We start from the raw sequence: 13,898 nt of genomic DNA, 5'->3' as shown, positions 1-13,898 counted from the left end.
TCCTAACATTTTTCCATTGATGATTTTCTGGACTACTCAAGTAAATATTCTTTTATAAAGCATCAAGTTAAGTCTAGTATCACCTGAAAGAGAAATGATAATCTCCTTTGGCAGACCAAAGAATCAATTGCAAAGTTATCCTGTAAAAAGTCCTTAGAGGCTGACTAGGTCACTAAGGCACCAAGGCTCGAAGGCTCAATATTTATTCTTTTGGAGTATTATTTTCATTCCATGTGTTAGAGAAAGAATTTTAGCAAACTCCAGACTGCAGGTCAGATCCAGACACTTATATTTTGTGAACAAAGGTTAACTGAAAAACCTTTCAACTCCTTTACTAAACTGCCCTTGGATGTTTTCTCATTACAATGACAAATCTGAGCAGCAAAAGATGCCAGCAATACCTAAAATATTTACTCTCTTGCCTTTTAACAGAAAAAGTGAACCACTGGCATGCCTCATCCTCGGTCAGACCACTACTAAGATGGAAATTTTGATTCATCCATGCATCCATGGAGATGCATAAAAAAAAAATTATGTTCTCTGAATTTATTCTTTTAACTCTGGGCATAATTTCTATGAGTAAATAAATAAGCATTCTTAGATGACTTATATCCTGAATCTTCTGACAAGAAACTTGTTAGCTAAGACTAAAATAAATTTGTTAATGGATTTCTGGCGATTAATATCTAACAGTGTTTCAGTAGTACTATCTTAGCAAAATCTGCCAGCCACAGAATCTTATTTGCATCTGATTTATATGACTACAGCAAATGAACGAAATCAGTAATTGGTACTACTTGCTAGGCAAAATTTGCTCATGAAATAGATATCAGACAATGCAACATAAAGATATCTGCATAAGAAATAAAATCAAAACAGCAATTTCAAAATGTCATTTCATCTACAAATTGATAACTTACTAAGAATTCTTCTGTATCAAAACAGAACATACGTTCCTTTACAGATAAACCAGAGATGATAAGCATGTTTGTTATAAACTAAATTAAAAAACCTAAAATCATATTTTAAATTATTATGTCTCTTGTTGATCTAAATTTAAGTAAGTTTAATGCAAAGAGTATATAAAATGTTATTTGTGAAGCAGAGAATACATGCAGTTTTATTTGTTAGTGGAAAAGACACACCAGTGTCCAATATAAAACCATTATGCAAAATAAAAATATATATAACTAGATCATTTTTCATCACCATCACAAATAATACTCAAATGTTAGGCTTTTTCTAATAAAGGAAATTTACTTATTCTGCCTAATCTCCTTGCCCCCCAATAGGATTTCTCAAATATTTTATAATACTTAAATTTAGTCAACATCTATATATTGAGCAGTCAGTGTGTGCTAAATACTGTTCTAGAGACTTGGAATATCACAGAAAGCAAAGGAGAAGACATCCCTGTTCCCAAAAGCTTGTATTTCAGAAGTGAGATTCATATTTTAGTACAGGGTTTTTTTTTTTATGTTTATATAATAGTTTATTTTTACATCATTTTGTGCCTTTTTCCATCTCAGTTGTAATCCCCTTGGGCTTCCCATCACCAAATCACCCATGTGCCATCACCATAGTTCAGTGCATTTCCCTTCCCCCCACTGTTTTTGATCCCATTCCCCAGTCTATCTCCATAAAATAAATGTCTCTGGTATATAGCTGTTCATCATTATCATTATTTTCTCACCTTAGTACAGGTTTTATAACTTTAGCTTACTCCCACACATTAGCCAAATCCCCAGATTTGAGACTCTTTCTTACTTTCTCTGTTTTTGTCAGCCAATTATCACCTCTAACCTTCAGTACTATCTTCTTACTGGACTCATAGATTCTTCCCACCAAACCTGTACTTCACAATGCTACAAGAGTAATGTTCAGAAAAAAACATGCTAGTGCTTGTCTGAATAACTGCAACATATAAAATAAAACTCCCTAGTCCGACTTTCAAAGCTTTCCATGATTTGACACCAACCTATTTCCTTAAGTGGGTTTTCTTTCCATTTCCAACATATCTTTACTCTTGTAACACTGTACAACTGTCTTCCTCCCAACAAAACCATCTTCATAAACTTTTCCTATTTATTCCTCCCTATTTCAGAGATGCAAGAACAGTTTGTGTAATATCACAAGATAGAGCTTATCACACTGTCCAAATATATATAGATAATATATATAAACTACAGAATGACAAATACCTGCAATTTTATATGCCAAATAACTTTCATATTTCTTATGGTATGTTAATGTTCTGCAGAATTCAACTTTATGCAATAAGCTGAAATTAAAACATTGATGATTTTTTTTTTAAACTCAAATTTTTGACAACCCATTTGTTCTTGGTGCTAGTTTGAAAGAGTTTCTGAAAAGAAAGAAACCTTTTTGATTTTAGGAAATAGATGGCAATTTAAACTGGCAACAGATATTACCCAGATATACTTAGGCAAAAATGTCTATATAATTCTAAAATAAAAGAGAGCTATGTACTAAAATAAGGTATTTGTTTTCAGGACATACTGAAAAGCAAATAATAATACAGCTGGATGAATTATTGGTATGTATTTTCTTTCTAGAGCAACAGAAATACATAATAGAGGGATATAGTCTATTTGGTTGTCAATAAATGTTACTCATTACACAGTTGGTGGATCAAATTTTTTTTAAATGAGTTTGTCAATTTCCATAAAAACAGTGACAGGAACTTTAAGTAATTTTGCACTGATTTTGTAAATAAAACTGGGAAGAATCAATAGAGAACATCTTTCTTCTACACCACAGATATGACAAGATCTTTTCCCTCCCAACAATATTTTAAATAGAAGTCAATTAAGCATATTTTATTAGATTTATTCCTACAATTTGCTTTAAAAGTGCTATTATAAATTCCTTCTTAAAACATTCGTCTTCTAAATGTTTATTGTAGTGTAGGAAAGTACAGATGTTATGTTTATGTTGATCCTGTATCCAGAAATTGCTGTATGCTCCTATTCTTCAGGTTTGTGAAAATTTTCCACACTTCTCTCTGTACTTCTGTCAAGTTTTGTTTTTTTATGTTAAGTATGTTATTAGATAAACAGAAATTTAGAATTATTGTATCTTCCTAGTTAACTTAATTTTTTATTAAGAAAGGTATTCTAGCTATTAAAACTTCTTGCCTCCTCATACTCTACCTTTTATTTCAATACAGTTGCATAAACTTTCTCTTAGTTGCACTGGTTTATTTTTCTTCATACTTTTATTCTTAGTATTTCTATATAGTCATATTCTAGATAGCTATCTTAAACAGAGAAAATAGTTGAAAGTGAACCTTCTCACTGCCCCTGCACCTCTGGCCTGTACCCGAGTTCTGTATGCATAAATAAATAAATCTTAAAAAAAGAAAATATTTACATAATTGTGAAGATATTTGAATTTAAATCTAACCATTTTAGGCTTACTAGTTATCCAGCCTCTTCAGTGTTCCGTTTGTCTCCTTACTTATTATGCTTTTTTGGCTTGACTTTTAAAAGTTTCCTAAACTTTTACCTTCCCCTATTAGCTTAATAGTTATATAGTATTGCAGTGCTTACCATATATTATGACATAATTCCACATTAAACTGAATTGTGGGGGATACTGCTTTTAATTTCCTAAGTATAATGTTTAGATGGACAATTTCTTATTGAGCACATCCAGATAAACAAAGCCACCAAGATGTTTTGTAGAACTTAGAGAACTCATGAATGAATTAACACTCACATAAGCCTTGGCCACACTGAGGTGATCTCTACTGAAAAAGAGCAGACTATTCCTAAACCAGAAGAAGAGGGCGCACAGAAGAAAATAAACAAAATTTAAGGCCTGGTAATAAATTCAGTATAAAATCAGTACAAACAAAAGAAAAAAAGATAATAGTTAAAGCATTTAAATTGAAAATGGCTGCTTTAAAAAAATTAGACTAAAAATTATGATAATGCCCCCCCAACCCCCGTCCCGGGCGATACAAGGGGTTAAATAAAGTGCAGTACTATGAAGCAATCCACAGCCACTTCAGCACAAGTTCAATCCCTGGCCAGAGAAATGACCTACATGGTATAGCAGACCTCTCCTGTCTCATCTGCTGCTCACCTCAGCAGTATATTTCAGTAAATGTGCCTGTTCTGTCCTCCACTCTGTTTCTGGTGATCCTTTCACCCCTGTACCTCTGGCCTGTAGCCCAGTTTTTGTATGCATAAATAAATAAATCATTTAAAAATTATGATAATGATGATAGCAGCTACCATTTACTGAGCACCTAATAATGCACTAGCCACTGAACTGAAAATTGTGTAGATATTATTTTACTTAATCCTCAAAACTGCCTTGAGAGAGGTAGAATAATATCATCTTCACTTATAGCTGAATAAACTGAGGTTTAAGTTAAGAAACTTGGCAAATACTGTATAGTTAAACCCAGCTGTTTAAGTCTGAATATATCTTATAACCACCCACCATAGAAATGAAAGATTTTAGGTCCACATTTTCAATAACTGTGTGTTTTTGAATATTACAGAAAAAAACAGAATTATGGAAATATTTTTGAAATGAGGCATGAAATGGGAATATGTCATATCACAATGGAGAGAAAGGGTCACAGATAACTGTTAACTTAGTTAACGAGTGTGAGACACTATTAAGAAAACTTATTTTCATTCACATGCATCAGGTGAATATAGATAAAGAGGTCAATCAGGCATGAATATAGATAATAGGATATCCCTCTAATCTAAGTAGAACTGTTTTGTGAATTTCAAAGCCATCCAGATATAATACATCATATTGGTTGTTTTAGCAATGCCACCTAGTGGCAGCCAAGTATAGATAAACTCTTTAAAAAATAGGTCTAAAAACAAAAAAGGTCTAAGAGTGGGTATTAGCCTTTTAATGAGTCAGAGGTTTTGAAGAATCTGATGAACACTTAGCAGTATTTCTGAGAAAAATGCATATTTACAAAGATACATAATAACGTGAGCATTTCAGAGGATTACGAGACCTCATGGAAGCAGTATCTGTTGACCATTACAATTAATAAAATAACAAACCAACTAACTCATCTCAAATCTTTAAAGGAATCCCTTTACTTTTCCCCTTCTTTTTATTATTATTATTTATTTTTGCATAGAACTGGAATGACTAGGGAGGTGACCCACGTGGCACTTCAGACCTCTCTCCCATCCACTGCTTCCCTCAGCGATGTAGTTTAGTCAAATTGCTTGTTCTGCTCCCCAATCTGTCTCTGGTGAATCCTCTCAACCCTGTAGCGGGCAGGATAGGTCTGCTGTGCCATATGTGGGTTTGCTCTCTGGCCAGGGGTAGACCTCAGGCCAAGCAATGATAGCCGCTGAGACAAAATTCCTAGGTCATCAGTGGGAACCTCAAATTTCCCTTCATCTCTTCTGCCTTGGCTAGCAACCTTTATTCCTGAATAAACCGTATTTAGCTTTTCATTTGTGACTAGCTATTATATCATTTTCCCTATTGATTTTTAATTAAACTGATGCATATTAAAAAAAACTATTTTTTTTCCTTAAAGGTTTATTTAGTTATGCATACAAGAACTGGGGTGGGTTCAAGTCAGGGGTGCGGAGGGTGAAGGGGGTGGGTTAGGAAACTCTACAGAGAAACAGTGGGGAGCAGCACAAGCGGATTGAAATAAACTGCTAAGCGGAACAGTGGGTGGGACAGGAGGTCTGTAGCACCACATGGATCACCTTCATGGCCAGGGATCAAATTTTGTGCTGCAGTGGCTGGAGATAGCTTTATAGTGCTGCACTTTAAACCCTTGTGCTACCAGTTATGGTCCTAAACAACTACTCTTCCAATGCTTAAAAAAGCACAGGGTGGGGTCCTCCCTCGTGAGGTGGGTTAAAGCACAGCAATGAGAAGCTAAAGCTACTTCAGCATGAAATCGATCCCCAGCCCCGGAGGTGACCACATGGCGTGGCAGACCTCTCCTGACCTGCCTGCTGCTCCCCTCAGCAGTGTACTTCATCAGTTGGCCTGTTCTGCTCCCCACTCTGTCTCTGGTGAAGCCTCTCACTGCCCCTGCACCTCTGGCCTGTACCCCAGTTCTATATGTATAAATAAAAATAAATCTTAAAAAAAAAAAAGTATAGGGATTAAAGTCTCAGTGCTACCCTGTTATCAGGTGGCAATCCAGGTCCCCAGCTGAACCACACAGTGCAGCTAACCTCTCCTGTCATGCCTGCTGTTCCCCTCAGCAGTGTATTTCAGTAGAAATGACTGTCCTCTCCACTCTCTTTGGTGAGTCCTCCAACTTTCCCCAACATTTCTGGCCTATACCCCACATCTTGTATGCATAAATAAGTCAATCTTTAAAAAAAAAACACCAAAATCTTAAATTTGTATATGATTCTGGTTTCTTGGTTATTTTCCTCTATTTTATAATTGCTGGAATTCACAATCAGCTTATAGATGAAATTTTTAACTATATAGTTGTTACACTATTGTTTACTGACTACCTTGGTCCTAGGAGGACTAGAGATATTTCAGGTAAAGTACTGGGATTAACATATAATAAACATTCCACGAATGTTAGCTAGTCTATCCGTCTATCCGTTAGGCTAGGATATAACAACTAAAAATCTCAGTAGCTTAAAAACACTTATTTCTCCCTTCCTTTACATATCTATCACAGTCTGGCAAAAGGAATCTGCTGATCATAGTTTGAGACTCTGGCTCCATCTTGACAACAATAAAAGTAGGTAAAAAGAGAATAACAAATCTTGAAATTTCTGTCAGGAAGAATACCTATCACATTTCACTGGCTAAAGAAAGGCATATGGCTGGCGTTCAATAGATTGGAAAAGCAAAATCTCCCCAGTTATAAATACCACAAAACTAAACACCAAATGTGGGTAAAGACTTAACTATCAGCCACATAATACTCTGCTAACAATAGCAATGATCAATAATTGTTGTGACTACTAGTGACAGTAGTATTTAAATTCTTGCTATCTAACTTCCATTCCAACCTTGTAAACTGAAAGATAAAAACTTTTCTTCTCTGAGAATCATATTTTGTTAAATGGCCAGGTTTTGTTTTTTTTAAAAATCTCCACTATATCCAGGGAGTTGTAGAAGTAAAGACTATATCTAAAGTAACAGATCTAACAACTAAAGATAATCTGGTCAAAACAGTAATGGCATATGTTAAGGTCTCTAAATTTCTGTGAACTTGAACGTGTTGCTCCTCAATTTTTAAAATATTGACTTTGTTTGCTATATTGACCTCTTAATACATTTCTGATCTTATTGTTTAAAAAATAATTCTTTGGACAAAGTCAATATTTATTCATTTAGAATATTCATTTACACACTGAAAATTTGGGAAAGAGGTGAGCTACATCAGCTTAATAAAGATTAATGGCGAGACACTAGAGGTATTCTAACTTCTGAAACAAGGCAGAATGTCTCTCACCATCCCTACTCAATATACTAGAAGACCTATCTAAAGTGATAAGACAAGACAAGCACAATTAAAGGGTAAATAGAGAAGGAAAAAACAAAACAGTCTTTATTGATAGAATAGATTATCATCTATGTAGAAATTCCTAAAGAACCAAAAACAACAAAAAAATTCTGAACTTGTTACAAGATTATAGGACACAATGCTAATATACAATGGTAACTGCTTTCCTACATATAGCAATTAATATAAAAGATCTCTGAACTGGGTCCTCCTTGGTGGCACAGTGGGTTAAAGCACAGCACTAAGAAGTTGAAGCTACTTCTGCATGAGTTTGATCCTCTTCTGCCCCAGAGGTGATCCACATGGTGCGCAGCAGATCTCTCCTGGCGTGCCCACTGCTCCCCTCAGGAGTGTACTTCAACAATCTGCCTGTTCTGCTCCCCACTCTGTCTCTGGTGAATCCTCTCACAGATCCTGCACCTCTGGCCTATACCCCAGTTCTATATGCACAAATAAATAAATCTTTAAAAAAAAAAATCTCTGAATCACCCCCTATATTTATCTAAATGTATCAAAAACTTATATCCATGAAAAATACATGCATAGGAATGTTTAAAACAGCTTTACTTATAACTACCATAATTTGAAGACAACCATTATGTGCTTCAAATAAGTGAATAAATAAACAAATTGTGGTGGAAAAAAAAATTGTGGTGTTGTAATAGGGTGGTCCCTAGGAAAAGGGGAAGTTCCAGGTTCCCTGCCCCACCCAGGAGGTGGAGCTGAGCAGAGAAAAAGGAGAGAAGAGAAGGAATCAAGAGAGAAGAAAGGAAGGAAGCTGGATGGAGAAGAACAAGACGGAAACCTGAGGAAGCCACATGGAGCAGCAAGCTTGTGATGAAGAAACCGTGCTTGTTTCCTGACCCTGGACTGGTTAAGGCAGATGTGGGTGAGATACCTGTAGGGAGGTGACTATGGCAGTGTTTATATTGATTTTGATTTTGCTCTTTTCCTCCCAGACTTGTCTGGCCATTTCTGACCCTTTTCCATGGGTCCCGGCCAGAAGGTGCTTTAGTCTAGTGGCAGCTTTCAGGCCTCGCTCTGGGCCAACCCCTTCTGGGTTGACTTTTGCCCACGAGGGGATGGGTAACTTCAGGTGTTTGATTTAGAAGTTATATCCTTTGTGTTCTGTATTGTATATTCACTGTATTAAAGTCCCTTTTCATTAAAGTTTTATATGTTTTGTCTTGTTGTGGCGGATGGCACAACCCACTTGGAGCAGGCAGGTTTGGGGCTTTAGGAGTGCCCCTCTCCGCCTGCCCTATGACAGATTTGGAGCCCTGTAACAGTGTGACAGTATTCCAGACAATGGAATATTATTCAGAGATAAAGTGAAGTGAGGTATAAGGCATGAAAAGACAAAGAGAAACTGTAAGTGCAACAGTCTCTGATGTTCTTGATTATATTTTCATATTTGCTGATTTGTACAGTACTTAGTATAATGATAGAATGACACCTTCTTTTAAATCCTCAATTACTTCTAAACTTGTAAAAGATTCTAACATTTCATTAAACCTGAAGAAATAAACTAGTGGCAGAAATAATAACTACTTAATTTATGGAATCAAAAACTTGATTTTTTCACTAAAACATTTTGTGATGCTTGTTTCTAAGTCCATTAAGTCTAAATTTAAGTCTACCTGGACTAATGGAACTAAAGTAATGCTCTTATACATTTTCAAATATTTTAAAATATTTGAATCAACGTTTTGATTGCTTGACTGATAAAGCAAAAAAATAATAAATTAAATACAACTCCCACATAGACAGGAAAGACCCAACATTACTAATTAACTTCCTCAGAAGCCCAGTTTCAGAGGCTGTCTTAAATAGTTTGGCTAAACCAGAAGGACTTGGGTGTGGTGGAAGAAAGGGGAAGTACAGCTGGGGAGTTTATGGGGAAACTTTGTAAAGCAGATTTAAGCTCTTCCTTCTGCAAAGAAGAGAGATAAGATTACATCTTTCTCAGAGAGAAGCTAACATGAAAATAAAAAACAACTTTCCACCCAGCCTTCAGCGCTTCTCCCATGAAATAAACCTCTTGTCATAAAGACATACTTTAAGGTGGCAGATTTTTGCACCCCTATTATCCTGTCTTTGGAATTAATCAGGCAGTTCCATAGTTCAGAAGTAAAGAAACAGGAAACTTCCAGGTTTCAAATTTCTGAACTCCAAATTTATTGTCCAATTTATAAGGTTCATTAGCATCCCGTTAAAGCTACCTAAATTGCTTTGAGATACCTCACAGTTTATCATGTGCTACAAATGATTTCTTTAATTTGATTTTCCTCAGGAATTTCAGAAGACATGCAATTCTTTTCTTTCTTTTACCCTCTACCTCAATCACTAGGGTAGTTTTCTACTTCTGTAACAGGGTGGTCTCTAGGAAAAGAGGAAGTTCCAGACTCCTGCCCTACCCAGAAGTAGGGTGGAGCTGAGAAGAGAGGAATCCGAGGAGGAAGGAAGCAGGATGGAGAGCCAGAAGGAGACCTGAGGAAGCCACATGGAGCAGGGAGCATGTGAAGAAAGTACTTATTTCTTGGCTCTGGACTGGTTGAAAGTGATGTGGGTGAGGTATCCATAGGGAGGTTGACTATGGCAGTGTTTATATTGATTTTGATTTTGCTCTTTTCCTCCCAGACATTATCTGCTTCAGAATGATTTCAGTGGAGAATAGAGATTGAAAGTGCAGGACTGAACTTTATTTAGGAATCAATACTGCAATGATACCTTTTCAATGGTTTACCAGAGCAGATCAGTTTTTAAATTATGGAATTATTTCAAAATACTAGTCAGGGACAGGTTCAGAGTGAAACAGAGGCACAACACTTAATGAAGCAGTCATGCACATTCTGTACTTACACAACCTAGACCTTCTGCTGATCTTATTTCAGTAGGTTGCATTGTTCAAGGAATACCTATCTTTTATAAGTAAAGATAGGTAAAACATATAGGCATAAATATTTTTTAGGATATGCACATTTTATACTTTTATGGGAGCAGAGACTAGAAAAACTTAGGATGGAAGGTCTCACAAGGACAAATACCAGAGGTGGGAGGACAGATGATTAATTAATCTTAAACTAAATTGGCTATGGAAGTTTCCAGCAAACTTAGGTGGGTCAGAAAAGACTATCAGCCAGAGAGGACAGAGGGGATTGTTAATCTTAGAACAACCCAGCCTGTATCAAGGCAATGATAATTTCCACAATAATTCCATAACAGAACTATTTAAAAAAAAAAACACACTATAAAAACAGTATAAAAGAATACCTCTTGCTTTTGCAAAATGCAGTTCTTGTTTTTTAATACTGCCTACCTGTGTCTGTGCAGGTATTTCTCTTCTTTTTTCCTTTCCTCAATAAACTTACCCTGTGCTGATGAATGGGAACATCTGGACTCTTTGATGAATCCAAAAACCCTATGAATCTAATTCCATCATCTGAACCCTAACACTTTGGTTTAAGAAAGGGTTTAGTTCTATGGATCTAAGGTATATTCAACAAGAATACCAAGAACAACTATGTGTTTACACAGTGTTTGAGGGGATAAGGGAAGCATTTCTCATTTGTTCATTAATAGAAAAAGCAAACTATCATTCTAAGCAGCTGGAATTTTGTACAATTACATAATTTCAATTATTAAAATGACAACTGTACAAGCAAAAGAAGTTCTATTCAAAAATATGAAAAGAAAAAAATTCCAGGCTGAATTACTTTAACAATCTCATAGTTGCCTATGGGTTATTACTCCTCCCCCCATTTTTTTTTAAGTATTTTAAAAAAATTTTGTAACAGTTTATTTTTACATCATTTTGTAATTTTTTTTTTCCATCTCAATTGTAATCCCCGTGGGTTTCCCATCACCATGTCACCTGTGTGCCATCACCATAATCCCGTGCACTTCTCTCCCCAACTCCCCGTTTTTGATCCCATCCCCACTCCACCCCCACAAAATGTCTCTGGTATCTAGTTGTTCATTATTTTTGTTATTTTCTCGCCTGGTCCATTATACTCCTGCTATGAGTGAAACCATCCGGTACTTTTCTTTCTCTTTGTGGCTTATCTCACTAAGCATGATCTTTTCCAGCTCCATCCAAGTTGCTGCTGATCTTTTCCAGCTCCATCCAAGAGACATGTGTTTCTCTTTTTTGGTTGCTGAGTAATATTCCATTGTATATATGTACCATATCTTTTTAATCCAGTCATCTACTTTTGGGCATTTGGGCTGCTTCCATGTTTTTCCAATTGTAAATAAAGCAGTAATAAACATGCCCTGCCCCATTCTTAAAAAATATTTATTTATTCATACAGAACTGGGGTACAGGCCAAAGGTGCAGGGTTGGTGACAGGATTCACCAGAGACAGAGCTGGGAGCAGACTGGGCAGATCTACGAAGTATACTGCTGAGGAGAGCAGCGGACGGGTCAGGAGAGATCTGCTGCACCATGGGGGGTTACCTTTGGGCAGGGATTGAACTCATGCTGAAGTGGCTTTAGCTTCTTAGTGCTGTGCTTTAACCCGCTGCGCCACCAGGGAGGGCCCTACCCTTCTTTTTTTAAATCTTCAATCCAAAAGGGAAAAAGACCCAGAATTTAAAATCAAAGCACTGAAAGGGTTAGCATGCTTATAAAAATACAAAGGATAAATAAAAATATCAAAATTTAATTTCTGAAGGTACAACAATCTCTTAATGCTGCCTACTAAAATAAATTTATTCTTACCAGATAAAGCAGAAAGGTATGCAGTCCTGTTCCAAGTCCAACAGAAGACAAAATTCCTAAGCCTATCCAGTAGGCATACAAAAGGAACCGCTTTTCTATACATCGCACATACTGAAAACAAAAGAATTCAGGTGAAATAACAAGACCAGAATTCTTTAACAGAAAAGTGGCATTTTAAACTGGAATCAAAACAAATCAAAGTAAGTTTCAATAGGAAGTAACTATTAAGTCAAAACTCTTTAAGGAGGCATAATTTCTCTAATATGTAGCAAAGATGGAAAAAAGTCTAATTGGTGGAATAAAATTCTTTAATTCCAAAATTTACACTGTAAAATAACATTCTTAATGGACATTAATGTTTTGCTTTTTTTTAAAGCTTTGCTATTTTAACATTTAAAATTTATGAACAAAATGTCTTAATTTTCCTTTAGTAATGTATTTAAAAGACTATAAGAAATGAAGTTCTCTTTTTATACATAAAAAGCTAACCTTCAATGTAAGACGAGTACATCTATTTGGCTGGATCACAGCAGAGCACTGTAGAACCTAAGATTTTTGTAGTGATTAAAGGAAGCTATTTTGATTAAATACCATCAGGAAAGTTACATTTAAATCCTTAAAGGTAAAAACTAGTGCTACAGACCAAAATAAATGTTGAGCAGCCAAGAACTACAAAAGAATATTTTTATTATTTGGTCTTAAAAGAAAGGCATAAAAGATACCAGCCATGAAACAAACTTAAAAAATAAACAAAATAAAGCTTAAAAATGGTGAAGACAGAAATTCTTGAAACCCTAAAATAGTCCTATTATCAAACTGAGATTAGGGAAGGCACAAGAATAGAAACCTCTTACCTGTTGATGAGCTCCTTCAACATAATACGTAGCTATAAGTACAGCAAGCAGCAGTAAAAATGACAACACAATGCTTTGACGATGCCATAATCTTAAAAAAAAAAATCGAAATATTAGTCTCATTTTTATGATTCATCACTTGCAAAGCAATTTCTTGCTCAAGTAGTTATTTAGTTCAGTTTAGAATAAGTTCTTTTTGGGTTCAGATCTTCTGTTCTTAAACATTATTGTCTCGTGAAGTACAGAAGAGAGATAAATGGGTAGAAAACTCAATTTTTTATCATAAATACATTGTTGCCTTTTTCTTAACCAAAGACTATCTTTCTCACATGCCAACTTCTAATTGGGAGAAGCTTATAATGGAAAGAACCTTGAAGTCAAAGTATCTGGATTAGCGTTCATTAAGTACTAAATCTTAGCAACACTCATAACCAACCTAATTCTGCTTTTTTTGTCTTAAAAATCATATAATGAGGGCCCTCCCTGGTGGCGCAGAGGGCTAAAGCACAGCACTAAGAAGCTTAAGCCACTTCCGCATGAGTTCGATTCGCCCACATGGCACAGCAGACCTCTGCTGACCCGCCGCTGCTCCCCTCAGCAGTGTACTTCATTAATCTGCCTGTTCTGCTCCCCACTCTGTCTCTGGTGAATCCTCTCACCCTCCGCATCTCTGGCCTGTACCCCAGTTCTGTATGAATAAATGAATCTTTAAAAAAAAAAAATCATATAATGAAATAAATACTTCCTTAACAGTCTTTGTGAAGTTACTGTAAGAATCAAAGGAGCTGAAAAGATGCTACAAAATACC

General features: G+C 35.8%; 1 protein-coding gene across 2 annotated transcripts in view; it reads right to left on the bottom strand.

Moving 5' to 3' along the window:
- VMP1 (vacuole membrane protein 1) overlaps nucleotides 1-13,898 on the bottom strand; it is a 101,228-nt gene that overhangs the window by 65,114 nt on the left and 22,216 nt on the right. For both annotated transcript variants that reach the window (XM_004684435.2, XM_012726654.1), the window contains exons 4-5: nucleotides 13,091-13,181; nucleotides 12,237-12,347 (exon numbers count right to left, since the gene is read on the bottom strand). In XM_004684435.2, the coding sequence (XP_004684492.1) occupies nucleotides 12,237-12,347; nucleotides 13,091-13,181 (202 nt within the window). The remainder of the gene's footprint in view (nucleotides 1-12,236; nucleotides 12,348-13,090; nucleotides 13,182-13,898) is intronic.

Source organism: Condylura cristata, unplaced genomic scaffold, assembly GCF_000260355.1.
Source record: "Condylura cristata isolate star-nosed mole 26May11 unplaced genomic scaffold, ConCri1.0 scaffold00017, whole genome shotgun sequence".
In the NCBI taxonomy this organism is placed as follows: Eukaryota; Metazoa; Chordata; class Mammalia; order Eulipotyphla; family Talpidae; genus Condylura; species Condylura cristata.
This window is presented reverse-complemented; position numbering and strand designations above follow the sequence as displayed.